This window comes from Eumetopias jubatus, unplaced genomic scaffold (assembly GCF_037043125.1).
Source record: "Eumetopias jubatus isolate StellerSeaLion01/CBP00866 unplaced genomic scaffold, mEumJub1_p1.0 scaffold_16, whole genome shotgun sequence".
NCBI lineage: Eukaryota > Metazoa > Chordata > Mammalia > Carnivora > Otariidae > Eumetopias > Eumetopias jubatus.
In genome coordinates this window covers 82,874,790-82,891,507 of record NW_028274822.1, presented here as the reverse complement: position 1 = coordinate 82,891,507, position 16,718 = coordinate 82,874,790, and the positions used below count along the sequence as shown (strand labels likewise).

Sequence of the window (16,718 nt, the reverse complement as noted above, 5' to 3'; positions counted from 1 at the left end):
GCCCAGTTGACTATTAATTAACAGATGACTGACATGATAATTAACTTCGTAATAGAATTCCGCCTTTGGGAGGGAGAGGGAACAACCAGGGATGACCATCACTATGACAAGCAGCTCAACATCTACCTAGGCCGTCCCCCCGCTTCCACACACAATGCAGAAGATGAGTATGTGCGTGAAAAGCAAGAGGCACCAAAGACTTCCCCTTTACAGGTATTTCTTTTTTTTTTTATCTTACTATGTTAATGTTAGCCACCATACATCATTAGCTTTTGATGGAGTGTTCCACGATCCATTGTTTGCGTATAACACCCAGTGCTCCATGCAGTACGTGCCCTCCTTCACATCCATTACCCGGCTAACCCATCCCCCCACCCCCCTCCCCTTTACAGGTATTTCTGACCATCCGATTACAGCTGCTCCTGGGTTTCAGATACCAAGTTCAGACGGGGAGGGCGGCTGCATTATGCAAACCTCTCTGGTCCCCTACTTCTAAGGCAGTGAGTAGCAACGGTTCAGAGAACAAGGGAGATCACAGAAGTTTATCGGAAACACTTGCTCCCCGACTTGAGATCTACGTGCTTTACCTACATATATAAAATTGGGGGAGGGGCAGCTGGTATTTTATGGGACACTTGTCCAATTACACCTTGCCCTGTGGCACAGAATGTGACGTGTGCCTCCTTCCCCCCAACCCCTGCATGTTATGCAGATGTATTAATTTTATTCTTTCGTTTTTTCACAGTTGAACTCAGAGGGCTCGCTCAAGTGTGATGGGTCCAAATGAGGATAGAGATTCACCACCTTCAACTTGCTCACTGGTCCCATCTTCGCCTCTACTGTATTGTTCATGAGACCCGAGCCCCTACGGCGTGGACCGCTTGCTTGCATTTCCATTCACAACTCCGTGCTATCAAATGAGGCCCCGACGCCGTAAGAAAGTCCTTGAAATTATCCACATGTGGCTCTGTGGGCCACAGAAGGGAGCCTCAGACAGATCTACTGGCTGCCAGGTGGCACCACCCTGTGACAACCGTGAACGCTGGTTTCTTCAGCAGATATTGGAAAGCACTGAAAGATCAGGTAACTCTTTCTAAAGTACGCTGAGAGGTGCTCCTGAGGGCCGAAAGGTAGGCTCCACAGCATCTGATGGCGGAGAGGGACGCAGTGACCCTACAACCCACAGGGGCAGCCCCAGGCAGAGCTGGTGGCCCCTCTACCAGCCTGACTCGCCGCCGCCTGGACGTCAGGGGTCACCTCCTTTCCTGAAGCCCCTGCAACTGAGCCTTCATATTGCTCACTTGGTACTTAGCTGCCTTTCTTATATCCCAAACCAGCTCTGTAGCTCCCAGATAATGGCTCAGTGGATCGTTCCAGAGGTTCTACGTCTGGGTTGCTTCTCTTGGAAGGGAAGTGGGAAGGCCCAAGATCAGTCTCTCCCTGCTCTTCTTTAGGACATTTCCAGAGCCCAGAGGTGCTGGGAGGAGGGAGAAGCTTCTGCTACAGTACAGTGTCAACACCGGTGGACCATCAAATGCACTGAGACCAGGGGACAGTCCAAGGCCCAAGGCAAAGAGTCTAAATTCAGAAGACCCTGATGTGCACGGCTGCACCCACGGAACACCGGGAGTCTCCGGGGACAGACAAAGAGGGACTGTTTTAGGTGGGCCATGTGAGAATGTGAGGACCTTCCAAATGAGCAAGCGAGAGTTACCCTCGCCACCCCCCCCCCCAAAGCCACAGGTTCCTCTGGAATCATCCTTTCTGACGGTGGTTTTGTAGGGAATACCTGCTTTGTTCTTCTTCTTGGAAATAGAGCAGCTCTTCACTGTCCCCACTTTGGAAAACACCTGGAAAGGAATGTCAAGGTGTATCAGCACTATTTTCAGGCTAATCCTGCAACTAGTACAGGCACATCTCAAAAGACAGAGGCTATGTACACAGCCATGGGCCCCAAGAGGGCAGGACGAACAGCAGAGCCAGTACCCAGATCACGCATAAGGTGCGGACACTTATGGACTCTCTTAATCCAAGTCTCACCCGTCCTAATCAGATCGTTAAAACCACTCCAACGGGGGCGCCTGGGTGGCTCAGTCGGTTAAGCATCTGCCTTCAGCTAAGGTCATGATCCCGGAGTCCCTGGATCAAGCCCCACGTTGGGCTCCCTGCTCAGTGGGGAGTCTGCTTCCCCCTCTCCCCCTGCTTCTCTCTCACTCACTCTTTCAAATAAATAAATAAACAAAATCTTAAAAAAACCACTCCACAGGAAGATTCTCCTAACATCCCCACTGTACAGAGGAGGAGACTGTGGCATAGACAGGATAAAGGACTCGCCCAGGGTTGCACTATTAGCCAAGAGTGAGGCCGGGATCCAAGTCCAGGCAGTGTGACCCCTAACTTGGGGCAACACGAGGGCTGGACGCCGTTCCCTGCAGAGCCTCCAAGGGGCTTGTGGCCCTGGGACAGTGACCTGACCCCCTGAAGCTCAGGCCTCACAGCTATGCGTGTGGAACCTGAACATCACCCCAGCGGTGACTCCCAGCTCCCGAGTCTGAAGCTTGGGTGCATCTTCCAGGAAGCAACGATTCCTGATGATGTTCCTGTATCAGACCCGGGAGAGCCGGCACAGCAGGAATGAACACACACTACACGCTGCCTTCAGCTCTTTGAAGCAATCCGGCACTACTGGGGGCCTGCCTCTTTACAAAAGCAAACCCAGCCCGAACCAAAATGGATTCAGGAAGCCGCCAACGAGAAGTCCCAGGGTGGGTTTCCAGTTGCTCCATACGGTGAAACTCTGCCCTGAAGATGCTGCTGCTTTGGCCGACATGCCCCTCTGCCATGGCCACTCTCCCAACCGGCAAGAGGACAGGCACATCATAGACTTAGCCAGATGGCCTCACAGTGCATGCTCTGACCTCTTGCCTCCCCAAAGAGGAGACACCTCAATCTCTCCCTCCGGATGCAGGCTGGCCTCCCTTCCACCCACCCACCACCATCTGCCTCTGGGACTCAGTGGACCCCATCCCCCTTCTTGAGTCCATTTGTGGGATTTTGGAACTCGAAAGAGTTTTTAGAAGTCAGTGAGTTCAATCCTTATGGCCATCTTATTTTTTTTCAGAACCAATCCAGGGCTGTCAGCCTGCTAATAATCATTGATTTATGCATTAAAAAAAAATGTGTCAAACCCAGTTCATAGAAATGAGGAGTCTCCCCATAGCAGGTCTCAGCCCAGCAGGGGAGCTTGCAGACCCTAATAATCCTTTGGAACCGGAGGCTCCATTTCCCTATCTCTGGCCAATTCCTTCACAAGGCCCCCCAACCCCACTCGGGCTAGGACCCACTTGACATTTCCCAAACACCTACTTGGAGATGCCCATCTTTGTACCCTCCACCCCACCCCCCAAGAATGCAAAACCCACATCCCGTCCAGGGATTTCAGGCAGGGCTGCCCTGCACTCATTCCTGGGTCTTCTGCCTGCTCCCATCAGGCCAGGAGGTGGTGCTAACATTTGCTTTTGGGTAGTTAACACCACAGAAACAATTGGCGGGGTGCAGAGGTGGGGGGTGGCTTTGTTTTCTGAATGGGCAACACTAACACACACAAGACGACAGCTTTCACACTGCACACGCCTCCCTAGCTGCCCTGACACGTCCCCTTCCATGTCTGTGGGTGCCCCTCCCAGCCCCCAGGCGGGTCTGCCCATGACTCAAGTCCCTGGGGGAGGTGCCTACGGGACAGCCCAGCAGGGACGTGGAGGGGCCGGTGGCTGGCTGTGAAGCCCCATATCAGCGCAAACCAGATTTACAGGCCAAATAAACCAGGCAGCGCGTCAGCAGACGGGCTTCCCCGCCCCACGATCCCCTTCCCCATTCTCAACCATCACTCACTCCCTTCAGGGTCTCCTCCGTCGTGCTGAAGCTGAGGTTTTTAATAAACAGAGTACACCCGGGGAGGCTCTCCTCCTCCTCCTCCTCTGGAGAGTCCGCAGCTCCTCCCTCTGTTGGCTTTTCACCTCCTGGAGTCTCGTTGTCTGGCACTGCGTACCCCCCAAACACAAATCCATTAGATGGCAAATCCACAAAAGGTCTGAGCTCCAGGGCCTATAGCACAGAACCTGCTAGACCAGAGGGGTTCCGCCTCTGTGCGGGCGGCGTCGGGAAGGGGCACGGATTCCCAGCTGATGCGGGGTTCTAGCCACTCTTTGGGGGAGTCTGGGGGGTGGAGACCGGGGAGGGGGGCGAGGCTGTCCTGCCTCTGGCCTCTCTTTTAAAGGAATATGAAACCCAGACCAGAAGTCTGAGCCTTGGACTAACCCACACCAATGTGAACCTTGATATAAATTACCGTGTGAACTGTTTTACTGAACCACAAACTTAAGTAACGGGTTACTCTTCCACAAAAACGATATAGAGAGCGAAATTTCAAACTAAAATGCGACTCAAAACTTTTGAAAAATTATAGAATGGCAGCAAAACTTAGAACCCTCTAAATATCTCATGAACCTCAGGGATGTTATGTTCAATTAGAATCCCCAATATACATAACTTTGGAGAGCCACACACGTAAGAGTGTGCCTTATCTATGCCTGACAACATAAATTCAGAGCTGCACATGACAAAAATTGAAAACAAACAAACAAACCACTAAATACTCGTAAGTAGGACACTAGGAATGTTACAGGGCCACCAAAGGTTGGGATGATAGGTGTTCATTAAAAATATTTCCAAAAGGATGTGTGAGGACAAAGAATGATGCTTATGATATAAAAGTTACGAGAAAAATTTAAGATCTGAACCAATAAACAGCATAAGGCCAATCACAATCCCTACACACAGTTCCTGAGGGACATATGCAGGGAGCGAAGCTGGAAGGGGGCGCAGAACGTGCTCCTGGGTGCTTCTGGAGAACAGGGTTACAGAGGGCTGTTGTTTCTGTGACCCCAGCCCTCTTGTCCCACCTACTCGGAAGGAATAGCATTTCAGGAAGGGGGAAGAGCAAATAGGAGGCCATGCATCAGCAGGCTGAGGGTCAGGGTCGGCCGTGGTGATGCGTGTGGACGTCACCTGGGGGTGACAGAAGGCTCAGAAGAAAGAGATCAGCACTGTGACCTCTTAGAAGTCCTGCTATGAGGAAATGTGCACAGTTCAACCTCCCTGATTTCCCCATGTCACCTGGTCAGGGCCCGGGGTCACATCCCACCTCCGCAGACAAGCTTCTGAGGTTCCTCCCACACCCTGCGGAAATCGAAGCCCACCTCGGAGGTTCTTTAAAGCGGTCATGAGACAGCACCCTCACACCTGTGTGGTTCTGAGCAGGGGGCCCGTCCCTCCACACAGATCCAAACCTGGCCTGCCCTGTCTGGCACAGGCCCCAGGCACCGGCTCCCGGATGACAGATACAGCCCTCTCCTCCCCCACACCTGCACTCAAACACTTCAAGCTTCTTGGGGTTCAAATCCGCCCCCCCCCACTCTCACGCCAAGTACCCACACTGCCTGTCTGCCTCCCCTGCCCCTCGTGAGGCAAGCTGAATGCTTGCGAGGCCTAATTAAGCTTCAACCGATTTGTCATAAAACAACCCTTTCAAGCCCCGATGGCCACGGGCGGCCGTGATAAAGTTGTCTGCCTCACATCAGTTGAACAGACAGCCTTGGTCCCTCCTGCTCCCCCGGAGGTGAACCCAGAACCCAGACCCTCACTCCAGGACAAAAAAGAAGAAATCAACACAAAGGCTCCTCCCCCACCCAAGGCACTAACACAATTTACCCAACCAGGGCCTCCGTGGTGTGGCTATTTGTACTCAACGCTCAAAGCAAAGCAGGGTGGACAAAGTATTGCTAATGATGGGGAGGCGAAGCTATGCAAAGTAGCTAAGACTTCGGGGTCTGAATGAGAGCTTCAATCGAGCTGAAAACCATGACCTTCAGCTGGGAATGACATTTCCACCCCACTGGCTCTCCTTGCATTTGCCATCCTGGAGATGAAAGCAGAGGGGGAAGGACGGCTGATTAGACAGCTCCCCACCCTGGCCCCATGCTCCAGGCACTGGGCTCGATGCCCCAGGTGGACTGTCTCATTAATGACCACGGGAGCCACATCACAAAAAGTGGGCAGCCCGTGACCAAAGCTGGAGGTTGCTGCTGCCTCTGAACCCTAAATCTGAGGGATCTTCAGGTTGGGAGAGAGGTTCGTGGAAGACCAAAGAAATTCTTTTGAAAGAGAAAATAGAGGTGGGGATGATGGTGACCAAGAAGGCTTGTGGTTAGCTTAAGGGGCAGCCCCTGCTTGATACCAGCCAACTGCTGCCATGGGAGGTCAACTCAGGGTGGTCTCACGTGGTCTTCCAAAAGAAGCTGAAAATCCATCTTTTGACAGAAAAACCCGTGGTTTTTAAATCTTGGCAACTAACTCAATGGCCTGAGGCGTCTGTACTAGGCAGTGGTCAACCAATACACCGACCAGCTCATCGGCCTTTGTGTACTGCTGCCCACACCCAGCCTGTGCACAGACCGCCAGCAAAGACCACCAGCCCTCCCAAACGCCCAGAATTCAGCCAGTTCCCGGTGTCTCAGGGGTTCCAAGCCTCCCCAGGACAGCAGCTCAGGGGAGCCCAGCTCCATCCTGCTTCCCTGCCTGGCTTCGAAGAGCTGTGTGAAAGGTTAGAGGCACCTGCCCTAGAGACGGGATGTTTAGGTTTAGCGAGAGCTGAGCTAACAGTTAGGGTCGGCACCCCAGGAACAGAAGACTGATCTTTTCCATGGTGAGTGAGCTGCCCTTGGCCCCTGCCCGGGAACAACAAGGGGACTGTGAGGGTGGCCAGGACCTATGTCCGCCCCAGGTGTGCGGCTGGCCTGGCCCACAAGCTCCTCCAACTGTTAATCAGTCGGCCAACAGCCCTGACCCCCAACATCCGGGAGGGATATCCAGCTTGAAATAAAAGACATGATTAAATGTGGTCTGGCCATCCTCCAACAGCACAGAGATGTCTGTGGTTTCTCTAAACCTCTGTGTCCCCAGCAACCACCTGCCTGCACCTGTAACTGCCCCTGGGATGCTGGGAGAATGAGTAAGACAAGGCGGCTGGTCTTGAGATCTGCTGAATATGGGGGGCCTGGAAAAACTGAAAAGGGGCCCACAGACCAGCCAGGAGCAGCACAGAGCTGTGAAAAGCACACAGGCCTTAGGAAGGGGTGATCTGGGTCAGAGTCCCGGTGATGCCACTCAGGAGCAGTGTGGGCCACACCTCAGAGCCCGGGGGACCGTGTCCCTGCCAGCCACACCCCTGGGAAGGGCTTCTGCTCCCCGAGTGGCCAGGCCAGGCCCTGCTGCAGCCCACACACTTGCGTCCCTGTCCAGAGAGGTGTGACGTGGAGGCCAAGCGCCACGGCTGCAAAGCCAAAGGTCATTTTTAAAAGCACTTCTGCTCCTGGCCCGAGTGGGGAGACAAAGACAAGAAAGAAAAATGAGATACTGTGAAACTCAAACAGATGTTTGCCAACAAAATCACCAGGAACCAGAGAAAGAGGGAAGAAGTAAGGAAGGCAAGCGGGGCTGGGCCAGAGGGTGGGAGTGCGAGTGGGGGGAAGGATTTCAAAGTCAGGTGGGCTGGAGGGGGCTGGGGCAGGCAGGGGAGAATGTGCTTCCATCTGTAGCTGGCACAATAAAACCCAGTCACGCATCACCACATGGGGCTTTATTATAATCAGGCCGCAGAATTTACCACGGCTCCCCCCCTCCACCTTCCCAGCTCTGGGCGCTGAAGGCTGACAGCAGAGACTGTTATCAGTTGCAAGCAGCTTTTCAGGACCTCCCCCGACTCTGAGCCCTTTATCTGGAGGTGAGGGTCTTGGTTGTGGGGAGATAAAACACACTGTCCCCCTCCCTCGAGACTGGTACAGGGAATGGGGAGCTTTCCAGAAAGGAAGGGGGGGCTGGAAAAATAAAAGCCCGTCCACTCCCCTCCCCACTCCCCTCTTTCAGGGACTGAGAAAATCTAGGGCTTGGGGGCTGGCTGAGTGTGATGGGGACGGGGGAAGCTTTGGGAATGAGGTGGGGGCCCGGGCATGCGGGAGGAGCACGTGAAAAGGAATGGCACAGGAGGCTGGGGAGGGGGCTACGTATGCGATTCGTGTAAGAAAAAGGAACAGAAAGGGCAAAAAGGAGCCCAGGAGGGGAGCTCTGTAGGAATGCACCTGGTGATGCGGACCTCAGCAGGGCTTGAAATCAGTCCAGACACGCATAGCGCCCCGTCTGAAATCAGGCATGCAGCCAGGCCCCTCGGCCGGGCTCCGCGGCCTCCTTTGTGTGAGTCTCGTCAGCCCCGAGAGGCAGGGCCTGTCAGGGGAAGTCTGTCTGGGAGGCTCTCAACAGGGCAGCCCAGGCCCCAGGAAGCAGGGCTCAGTGGGGCAGGGCAGACTTGGGGACAGGGTCTCTGCCAAGCCTCCTCTCCGCGAGCTCCAGAATGTTTCTGTCCGCAAGGCCTGCCCCTGCTCCTAGTGGGACATCTCAGCTGGCCCCCACCAGGCCTCTTCTGGGGAAGAGGATCTGCGTGGCACCCACTGGGGTCACCCCAGCTCAGCAGAAGCTGGTGCTCATGGCTGAATGATGAGCCATCCGCTCCGGCTTGTACTGGAGGGGCAGAATATTGATGCTTTCCCTGCAGTGCCTCGCCATACTCTCACCTACGCCCTGAGGGGTCAGCATGGTCATCACGCCCATTTCACGGACGCTGAAACCAAGCCTCAGAGAAGGAGGGTGGCTCGCCCGGCCACAGGGCTAGGAGGGGAGAAGGAGGAGAGTGATTTCCCCAGGAGCTCTGAGCGGTGCGCCGAGGAACGGGAAGTGCTCAGTGCAGGGCCTAGCATGGCGTAAGCGCCCCGGGGTTCGCTCAGCACCTGGCACTGCCCTCCTTCCAGGTGCTGAGGTTCAGCAGGGAGCAAGTGGACAAAACACCTGCCTTGTGGCACGGACTTTCTAACAGGGAAGTCAGACACCAAGGAAGTGAGCCTGTCCACGATTCCAGGGAGTGGGAAAGGGTTAGAACAAAGCAAAGGGTAGCTCGTGGGGTGGGCATCAATCGGTACACCCAGCAAGAGCTGGGACTGTCCCTGGAATGGGTGCTGGCACCCTCTCCACTCTGCTCCGACGCAGGACGACCGCTGGAGGACAAACCCTCCATCACCAAGCTCCTACTGTGTGCCTGAGACTTGGCACAGAGACCAGGATAACCCAGGCTTCCAGGCACAGAGAGGGGGGCAGAAACCCTTCTTCCTGCATCCGTTTACTCCGTCCACACATATTCATGGAGCCAGCCTATGCCTGGGGCTTCGTGGGGGACAGGGCACCCAGCAGTGAGCAAGGCAGCTGCTCCTTGCCCTCGTGGTTCTCCCGTCGGCCAGAGACGGATATTGAGCAAGAAAAACAAATGAATATATAGAATACGAACTCTGACAAGTGTTCTAGAAGGCCAGGGCAAGGGGCCACACCAGGACATGTGCAAACGAGTGTGGCCACATGGCATCAGGCTTAGTGGTCCCGCCAAAGCAGGTAGGAAATGGGCCCTCACTCCTGGCAAGTCTGTGTGCCTAAAAGGAGGACTTGCTTTGGCCAAAAAATATTATTCAAGTTCAGGATGATCAAGTGAAGTGAACGCTAAGGTGGCTGATGATTTTGGGGTGATGGCTCGTTAAGAAAGTCACAGGACTGTGTCAAGAGAAGTCTTCCTATGGTGGCAAAAGCGGGTTTTGAAGGGAACCCTAATCCAATCTGTGGACAAAACTAACTCAAGAACAGGTGCCAGTGAAGGTTCATACCAGTAATCAGTAAGTCTGAGGACGAGGGAGGCTCTTGGAGCCTCGAGATGCGGAGAGCAAAGAACTGCCCTTCTTGATTGGAACAAAGATACCAGACCAGGGGCTCCCGAGTGCCTGGTGCTGACTGGGCTGGTCCTGAAGGTTTTACGGACTCACGACAACGTGGCAAATGCAGACAGCCCTAGGAGGTTTATGGACAGCAAGGTCTATTCAATTAAAGGCCTGTTCTTTAATCTGAGAATTCTGCTCGCCCCATTTTTGCTCTGAGTCACCCTTTCTGGGAACGACGGAGATGGTAGATGGGAGATTTATTTTCTCAATTCTTATTTTAATACACTGGGTAACCCTATGGGGGGAGGTGAGTAGGAAAGCGGGGGATACTGCTGATGAGCAAGGTCCTAACATCTGGATAACAGGACCGCCAGCCCTTTTCAAAACTTTTCTGAAGGTCTTCGATTCTAGGATGTGTCGTGGTCCCCACCCTGAGCGCTTCTCGCCCCCTAGGGGACATCTGGGGAACACGGAGGGAACACGGACAGTGTTTCAGGTTGTCATGAGCACTGAACACTCTGGACATTCAGTGGGCAGAGAGGGTGGGGGCGCAAAATGCTTTGCTATTTGCACGACCATCCTGGCAAGGGGGGGGACGGTGCTCCCCCCGCACCAATGGCGCCCCTTCCGCCCCCAAGTGTGAAGCATTAGCGGGGGGTGAGCCACCCCCGACCCTGCCCCAGCATCCCCACCCTGCCCTTGTGCTATGCCACTCCAAGGACGGAGGAGAGACTTCTCACTGCAGGCCCTCACTGGTCAGGCATGCTGGCAGGTGTATAAAACAAGAAGGTTCTCACCTGCTCGGTTCTAAATCCTTAGTGGTAGATTCCAGGGGTCTTTTTCAACCTTTAATTGGCAAACGGAAAAGCTGGCTACTTTATGTTGCACCTAAAATTTCTATGCTCTGATCTTAAGGACATCTTACATGCCTGTAAAATCCGAGAACCTGAGCTCCGCCGGTCTCCAGGACAAATAAATAACTTGAAACCAAGTATCTTACAGACTTCAGCGTTGCGCCCAGCCCTCCCACCCTCCCTCCTCCACTTGCCCCCTGCCCTGGGACACCCTGATCTCAGCTCTTACAGGTTTCTTCTTCCGCCCTGTCCTCTTCTGCCGGTCCTGCTGGGGGATCTTGGGGTTCCTTCATCTGCGGGGCTGAGCTGGAGAAGATGCCCACTGGAGCCCACTCCAGGTACAGGGGGGCGTGGTGAAACTGCAGAGACAGGGCAGGGCAGGGGCTCAGTTCCTTCTGCAGATGAAGAGCCTGAGGCTCAGCAAGTATGGGCAACTCACCCGGGGAAACGGAGCCAAAAGGAGAAGCACAGCCTGGAACCTTCTGTGCTGCCTGATCCCTGAGAACACCACAGCCTCCCACCTCCCTTTGCTGTAGCTTGGGGCTCAGGCGACAGGCCTGAACATCTGTTGTCACTGGACACATTGCGGTCTTCTTGGCTTTTCTGTGATGAGGGAATGCAGGGGGTAGGAGAGGGAAGTGGGATCAGTGATGGGGGTAGGACGGGGAGGCGGGATCAGTGATGGGGGTAGGACGGGGAGGCGGGATCAGTGATGGGGGTAGGACGGGGAGGCGGGATCAGTGATGGGGGTAGGACGGGGAGGCGGGATCACTAATGAAAGGCAGCTCTGTGGGAGAAGTGTGGCAGGGCCGTCAGAAACACACATTCTGCTCCCCCGCACCCCAGGCAATGCATGTGCATGCAGATTCTTTCTTTTTACAACAAGGATAAACCTGACACTGATAAATAGTCTGCAGAGGGCTAAAGTGCCTGATAAAGAGAAGCTACTCATTGTGGGTGAACGGTGCTCCCCCCCACAAAGATATGTCCACATCCCAAAACCCCGGAAACCTGTGGATGGGACTTATTTGGAAAAAAGATCTTTGCAACTATCATCAAGTGAAGGATCTTGAGATGAGAGCATCTGGGTTATCTGGGTGGGCCCTAAATCCCATGACAAGTGTCTGCACATGAGAAAGGCAGAGTTAGATCTGGGGATGGAGGAAGGAGGCCACGTGAAGACAGAGGCAGAGACCGGACAGACGTGGCCACGAGTCAAGGGACACGTGGTGCCACCAGAAGCTGGCAGAGGCAGGGAAGGGTCTCTAAGAGCCTGGAGAGTGGGCAGGGCCCCGTGACAGCTGGATTTCAGACTTCGGGACTCCAGAGCTGTGAGACAATACGGCTCTGCTGTTTTAAGCCCCTGTGGCCATCACAAGAAACTAACGTACTACTCTAGACGTGTATACACGTGACTTCTTTCTCTCTTTATTGAGAAACAGGAGACCGCCTTCTTATAGAAGTGACTTTCAACTTACTGGAAACAAGATACCACAAGCGCCCAGAATGGCGGCTCTGATTCACATAGGAATGGAGAGCCAAGGAAAGCCAGAGTGCGGCACGGAGCCAGGGCATGCTCTCTGGGGGATCTCTAGAGCGACTCTCTCACATGCTCCCATCCCGAGGAGGTGCTCTCAGGGGTGGGGTCGTAGATCATGTCGGAGGAGGCTGGTTTGCAGACAGTGCCGCACTGGCCAGGTCTGTGCTAAGGCAGCCTGCCGGTCCGTCGGCCCCCTCGGCCCTCTGCTGAGCAGGCCCTGGCAGCCCTACCTTGGAGTAGGCCAGATGTCTGAAGGCCTTGCGGGCCTCCAGGGCCTCCACGAACTCCACGATGGCGGTGATGCCGCCCTCGGGCAATAGCACGCGGCCCAGGCTGCCGAAGCGGCCGAAGGTCTCCTGCAGCTCCGCCGCCAGGGTGCCCGCCGGGAGGTTCTTCACCAGGATCACGGTCTTGCTTCGCTCGGCCGCCGCCTGCAGGGAGGGAATCAACACACGTGGGGCAACGGGAGGGAGGATCCCCGGCCCGACCCCAACTCCGATCTGCAGCTGTCTCTGCACCAGGCAGCCCTTCGGGACCTCAAGTACCAGGCGCTTGGGGAGCGGGCCCCTGAAACCCCTGCTTGGGCGTGGCGCTCTAGGGAGAGAGGCGGCTCCTCCGAGTGGGCAGAGGTGAGGGCCCCAGCTCTAGAGCCCGGGTCACATGTCAGCCCCTCCACTTCTGAGCCATGGCAGATCCTGCCAGTGTCCACCCGCAGCCCTTGCTGGGCCTTCCAGAGTGTCCAACAAGACAGCAGATGCATGGCCCTGAGAGACGTACTTAACTCGGCCTCAGCCCCTCACCTAACGCCAGGACATGGTGCCTATTTCACAGGAGCACCTCAGGGAAGGATTTAATTACGTGCGTTAACACGAGCCAAGTGCACACAGTATATGCACTCTGTAAATGTCAGCGATCAGTTTATTGAAAAACCATGTAGCGGGGGCACCAAAGAGCCAAGATATAATGGCCAAACTCCAGGCATATGGGGTATCTGAGCAGGAGTCTCAGCTTGGCTACGAATCTAACCTGAAACCTTGGGTCAGTTGCTTTCCCTCTGGCCTCAGTTTTCTCGCCAGCAAAACGGGCAGTAACACCCCTCCTCTAGGCCTCACTGTTGCTGTAAGGACTGAGTGAGGTGGGTGAGGTGGGAGGCATCTGCAGGTGGGAAGGGCTGGACCCCAGCGGGCTTCAGGTGCCACTGAGGCCGCAGAGGACAACAGTTAGGGGCGTGGGCTCTGGGGCGTTCCGATCCACAACGAGCTGTGTGACCTGGAGCATGTGACTTAGGCTCTATGAACCACGAAGTGAACACAGCGGGGCTGCTTTCCCGGGTTGTCACATGAGGGAAATGAATAATAAAACACAAATTTAGGGGAACACTTTGGTGAGTCCCGGTTAAGCGTTAGCTGTCAGCACCTGTACTTCACGCATCCACCTGCCCTTTCCATTCCACTCGCCCTGGAGGTTGGCCTGAACAGCCAAGAGGGCTATTTGGGAGTCAGAAGTCGAGATTTAGTCCAGGCTCCTGCCACGGGCTCAGTGTTTGACCTCTAAGTCACCACCCCAACCCTTCTCTGGGCCTGTTTCCTAGCCTGTGAAAGGGAGGGGAGGATGGCAGGTGGTCTAAACTCCTACCTGGTGGAGGATGAGCATGCGGGAGTCCTGGCCCCTATCCTACCTGGTCCAAGGAAGGTCTGTACTCCCAGTTAGACAACAGGTGCTCCTACTAAGGTACTGGGTGGGGCCCCTCTCATCTGTGTGGGCAAGCACACAGCCCCCAAGAGATACCATCGGAGTCAGATGGGCCCCTTGTCTGAGCCCAGGTGATATTTTCTTCTTTAGAGACAACTTAGAGTTTAATAATCATCATCCTTGAAAGGCCGGATCCTCAAACCCGCCAGCACGTCCCGGATCTGAAACCCCACCCTCTGCTCTCCAGCCACTGGTGGCTCGCTGAGCCGGTACCCACCTGGCTGAAGGAGTCCAGACTGACCCCGTTGTCGAGGAGGAAGCGCCGCACTTCCTGGACGAGCTGGGTCTCCCCCAGGGCCACGCGCACAGCCACGCTGCCCTTGGTCTCCTGTGGGAGGCGGGAAGGGAAGAGGCCCTGTCGGCTGGTGGGCTGGTGACAGGTCAGTCGTTCCACCTCCCAACAGCCTGAGGAGACAGCTGGACAGGGCCGCCAGTGCCCCTCACGGACCCACAGTAATTTCGTGATTCGGGCTTCCATGTCTCACACAGTAAATCCAGAACCCCATGCCTACCTCTCCAGCTTCACTCCCCACCCTCCATTCCAGCCGAGCAGGCCAACCTCATCCCCACCTCGGGCCTCTGCACTTGCTGACCTCCGCCTGCATGGTGCTTACCCCCTGATGCCTCCTTCCATTCCGTTTCTGCTTAGATGTCACCCTGCTGACTGGTGACCCTCACTCTCACACCCTCTCCCCTACTCAGCTTAACCTTCCTAGCTATAACACGTACACTGCACCTGTTTATGTGCGTCTTCCTTCTCTGTAAGGTTCTAGAAGAGCAAGACTTTCTGTGTCGAGTGCCTGTGGGATCTGAACTGACTGCAGGCTTCCTAACCGGCTAAGGCCTGGAGCTGAGCTGCCCGACATGGTGGCCATGAGCCACATCTGGCCACCGAACACTTGAAACGTGGCTAGGAGTGCTAGGAGTATAGAACACGCACTGGATTTCGAATACTTCACGAGAAAACAGAAGGCAAAGTTAACTTGTCATCTTTCATACTGTGTATTACATTAAAATGGTATCTTGGTCATGCTTTGGCTATACTGAATTAAGTAAAACAGATTTTGAAAACGAATCTTGCCTGTTTCTTTTTGCTTTTTAAGAAACATGGCCACTCTGATGTCTGCGACTACACATGGGGCACACATTCTAGTTCCAATGGGCAGTGCTGACTTTGAGTGCTGGGCAGGAGGAAATGACAATGGGTCTACGGTTTATGGGGCAAAACCATGGATATCCTTTCTGACTAGCTGGAAAACATACTCCAACATCTTGCCAGAGATGGACTCAGCCATGGTTTAAGTAGAGACATGTGCATTTTAAGGAAGGTGTGTGATCTGAGGGGGCTGGAGAGATGGATGGGAAAAGTCAGCAGGAATCCAGTTTGACTTCTATGGGAAGAGGGGCAGGGACCGATGACTCCCCTTTCCTCGTCTCAAAGACTGGGGCGACCCCAGCTGAGGGAATGCGTGTGACAACCCTTGGAGAGGTGTGTGATGGGGTTCAGAGCACGGGCACCAGAGTCAGACAGACCTGTCATCCCATCTCTGCCTTTTCCAGGTGTGTCACCCTGGGAAGGTTGCTTTGTGTCCCTAGGCCTCAGTTTCTTCATCTGGAAAGTGGGACAACAGGAGCACCTAGCTCATCGGGCTGTGGTGAGGAGCACCGCACAGCTGAGTCTCTCTGGCTTGGCTCCACACAAGCCCGGGAGAAGCAGGCCTGGAGCGTGGAGAGGATACTTCCAGAGAAGGCCCCAAGGATGCCTACAACTTCAGCCTGAGGTCAGGGCTTGTAGATGACCCCAGAACAACGGCCCCTCCCCTGCTCTTTCTTCCGTTGCGATCGGCCCAGAGCTGGGCATGTCAGATGGGACGCCCACTCACGTGGTCAAACACTTGACTCTTGGTGGTGCTGTACTTTTGTGCAATGGCGTCCGCCACGGCGTTTGGGCCCATGAACAGCGTGTTCCAGTTGTGAGAGCTGAGAGGCAGAGGCAGAACAGAGAAGTCAGACCAAGGCTGAACGAGCGGAGTATCTTCTCAGATGCAAAAACTCTAAGAAGTAAGCTCATCACCTGCCCTTCTAAGCCCCCAAAGCCTCCTCCTCCTGCCAACTTACCTGGCGTGGGCCAAGAACCCAGGGCCTGGAGATGTGAGCAATGACGATATGATCCCCGACATTTGACATGCACTTACTTTGTGCCAGGGACTAAGCACTTTGCTTATATCAGTTCATTCAACTCTTATAACACCAAGAAAGTAAGGCACCACTGTGATTCCCCCATTAAGCAGATGATGAAAGTGGGGCTCAGGAAGGTCACCGATGAGAGGCTGAACCCATCCCAAGGAGCCAGAGCATGTAGGAGGCTGGAGGAGCAGGGCCTAGAGGCTGGTAGCGGGTAAGGACCTGGAGCTGTTGGCTTTGTCTTTAGATTCTTTCTGCTTCTTATAGGACGATGATCCTGGGGTGTCCGCATCCTCACTGGCTTCCTTCTTGATGGTGGATGGTAACACGTGGAGCATTCTGCCCTGGAAGGGGATGGCGAGAAGAGGGTAGAGAGAGGAAGGGGATAGGTGGGTCCACATCCTGCCCCAGGACATTAGCCCCTCCACTGGTAGGCTGGACCCAGTGCTGATAACCCTAGTCAGGACACATGGCCACCCTCACACCAGAATGGGGGCCTGGCCACACGAATCAGGGTTCCTA

General features: G+C 54.7%; 1 protein-coding gene across 2 annotated transcripts in view; it reads right to left on the bottom strand.

The window, feature by feature from the left end:
• The window catches only part of RBM19 (RNA binding motif protein 19), a 136,914-nt gene that overhangs the window by 96,926 nt on the left and 23,270 nt on the right, over nucleotides 1-16,718 (bottom strand). For both annotated transcript variants that reach the window (XM_028116643.1, XM_028116644.2), the window contains exons 12-18: nucleotides 16,419-16,540; nucleotides 15,896-15,992; nucleotides 14,230-14,340; nucleotides 12,491-12,691; nucleotides 10,950-11,079; nucleotides 3,892-4,040; nucleotides 1,790-1,850 (exon numbers count right to left, since the gene is read on the bottom strand). In XM_028116643.1, the coding sequence (XP_027972444.1) occupies nucleotides 1,790-1,850; nucleotides 3,892-4,040; nucleotides 10,950-11,079; nucleotides 12,491-12,691; nucleotides 14,230-14,340; nucleotides 15,896-15,992; nucleotides 16,419-16,540 (871 nt within the window). The remainder of the gene's footprint in view (nucleotides 1-1,789; nucleotides 1,851-3,891; nucleotides 4,041-10,949; nucleotides 11,080-12,490; nucleotides 12,692-14,229; nucleotides 14,341-15,895; nucleotides 15,993-16,418; nucleotides 16,541-16,718) is intronic.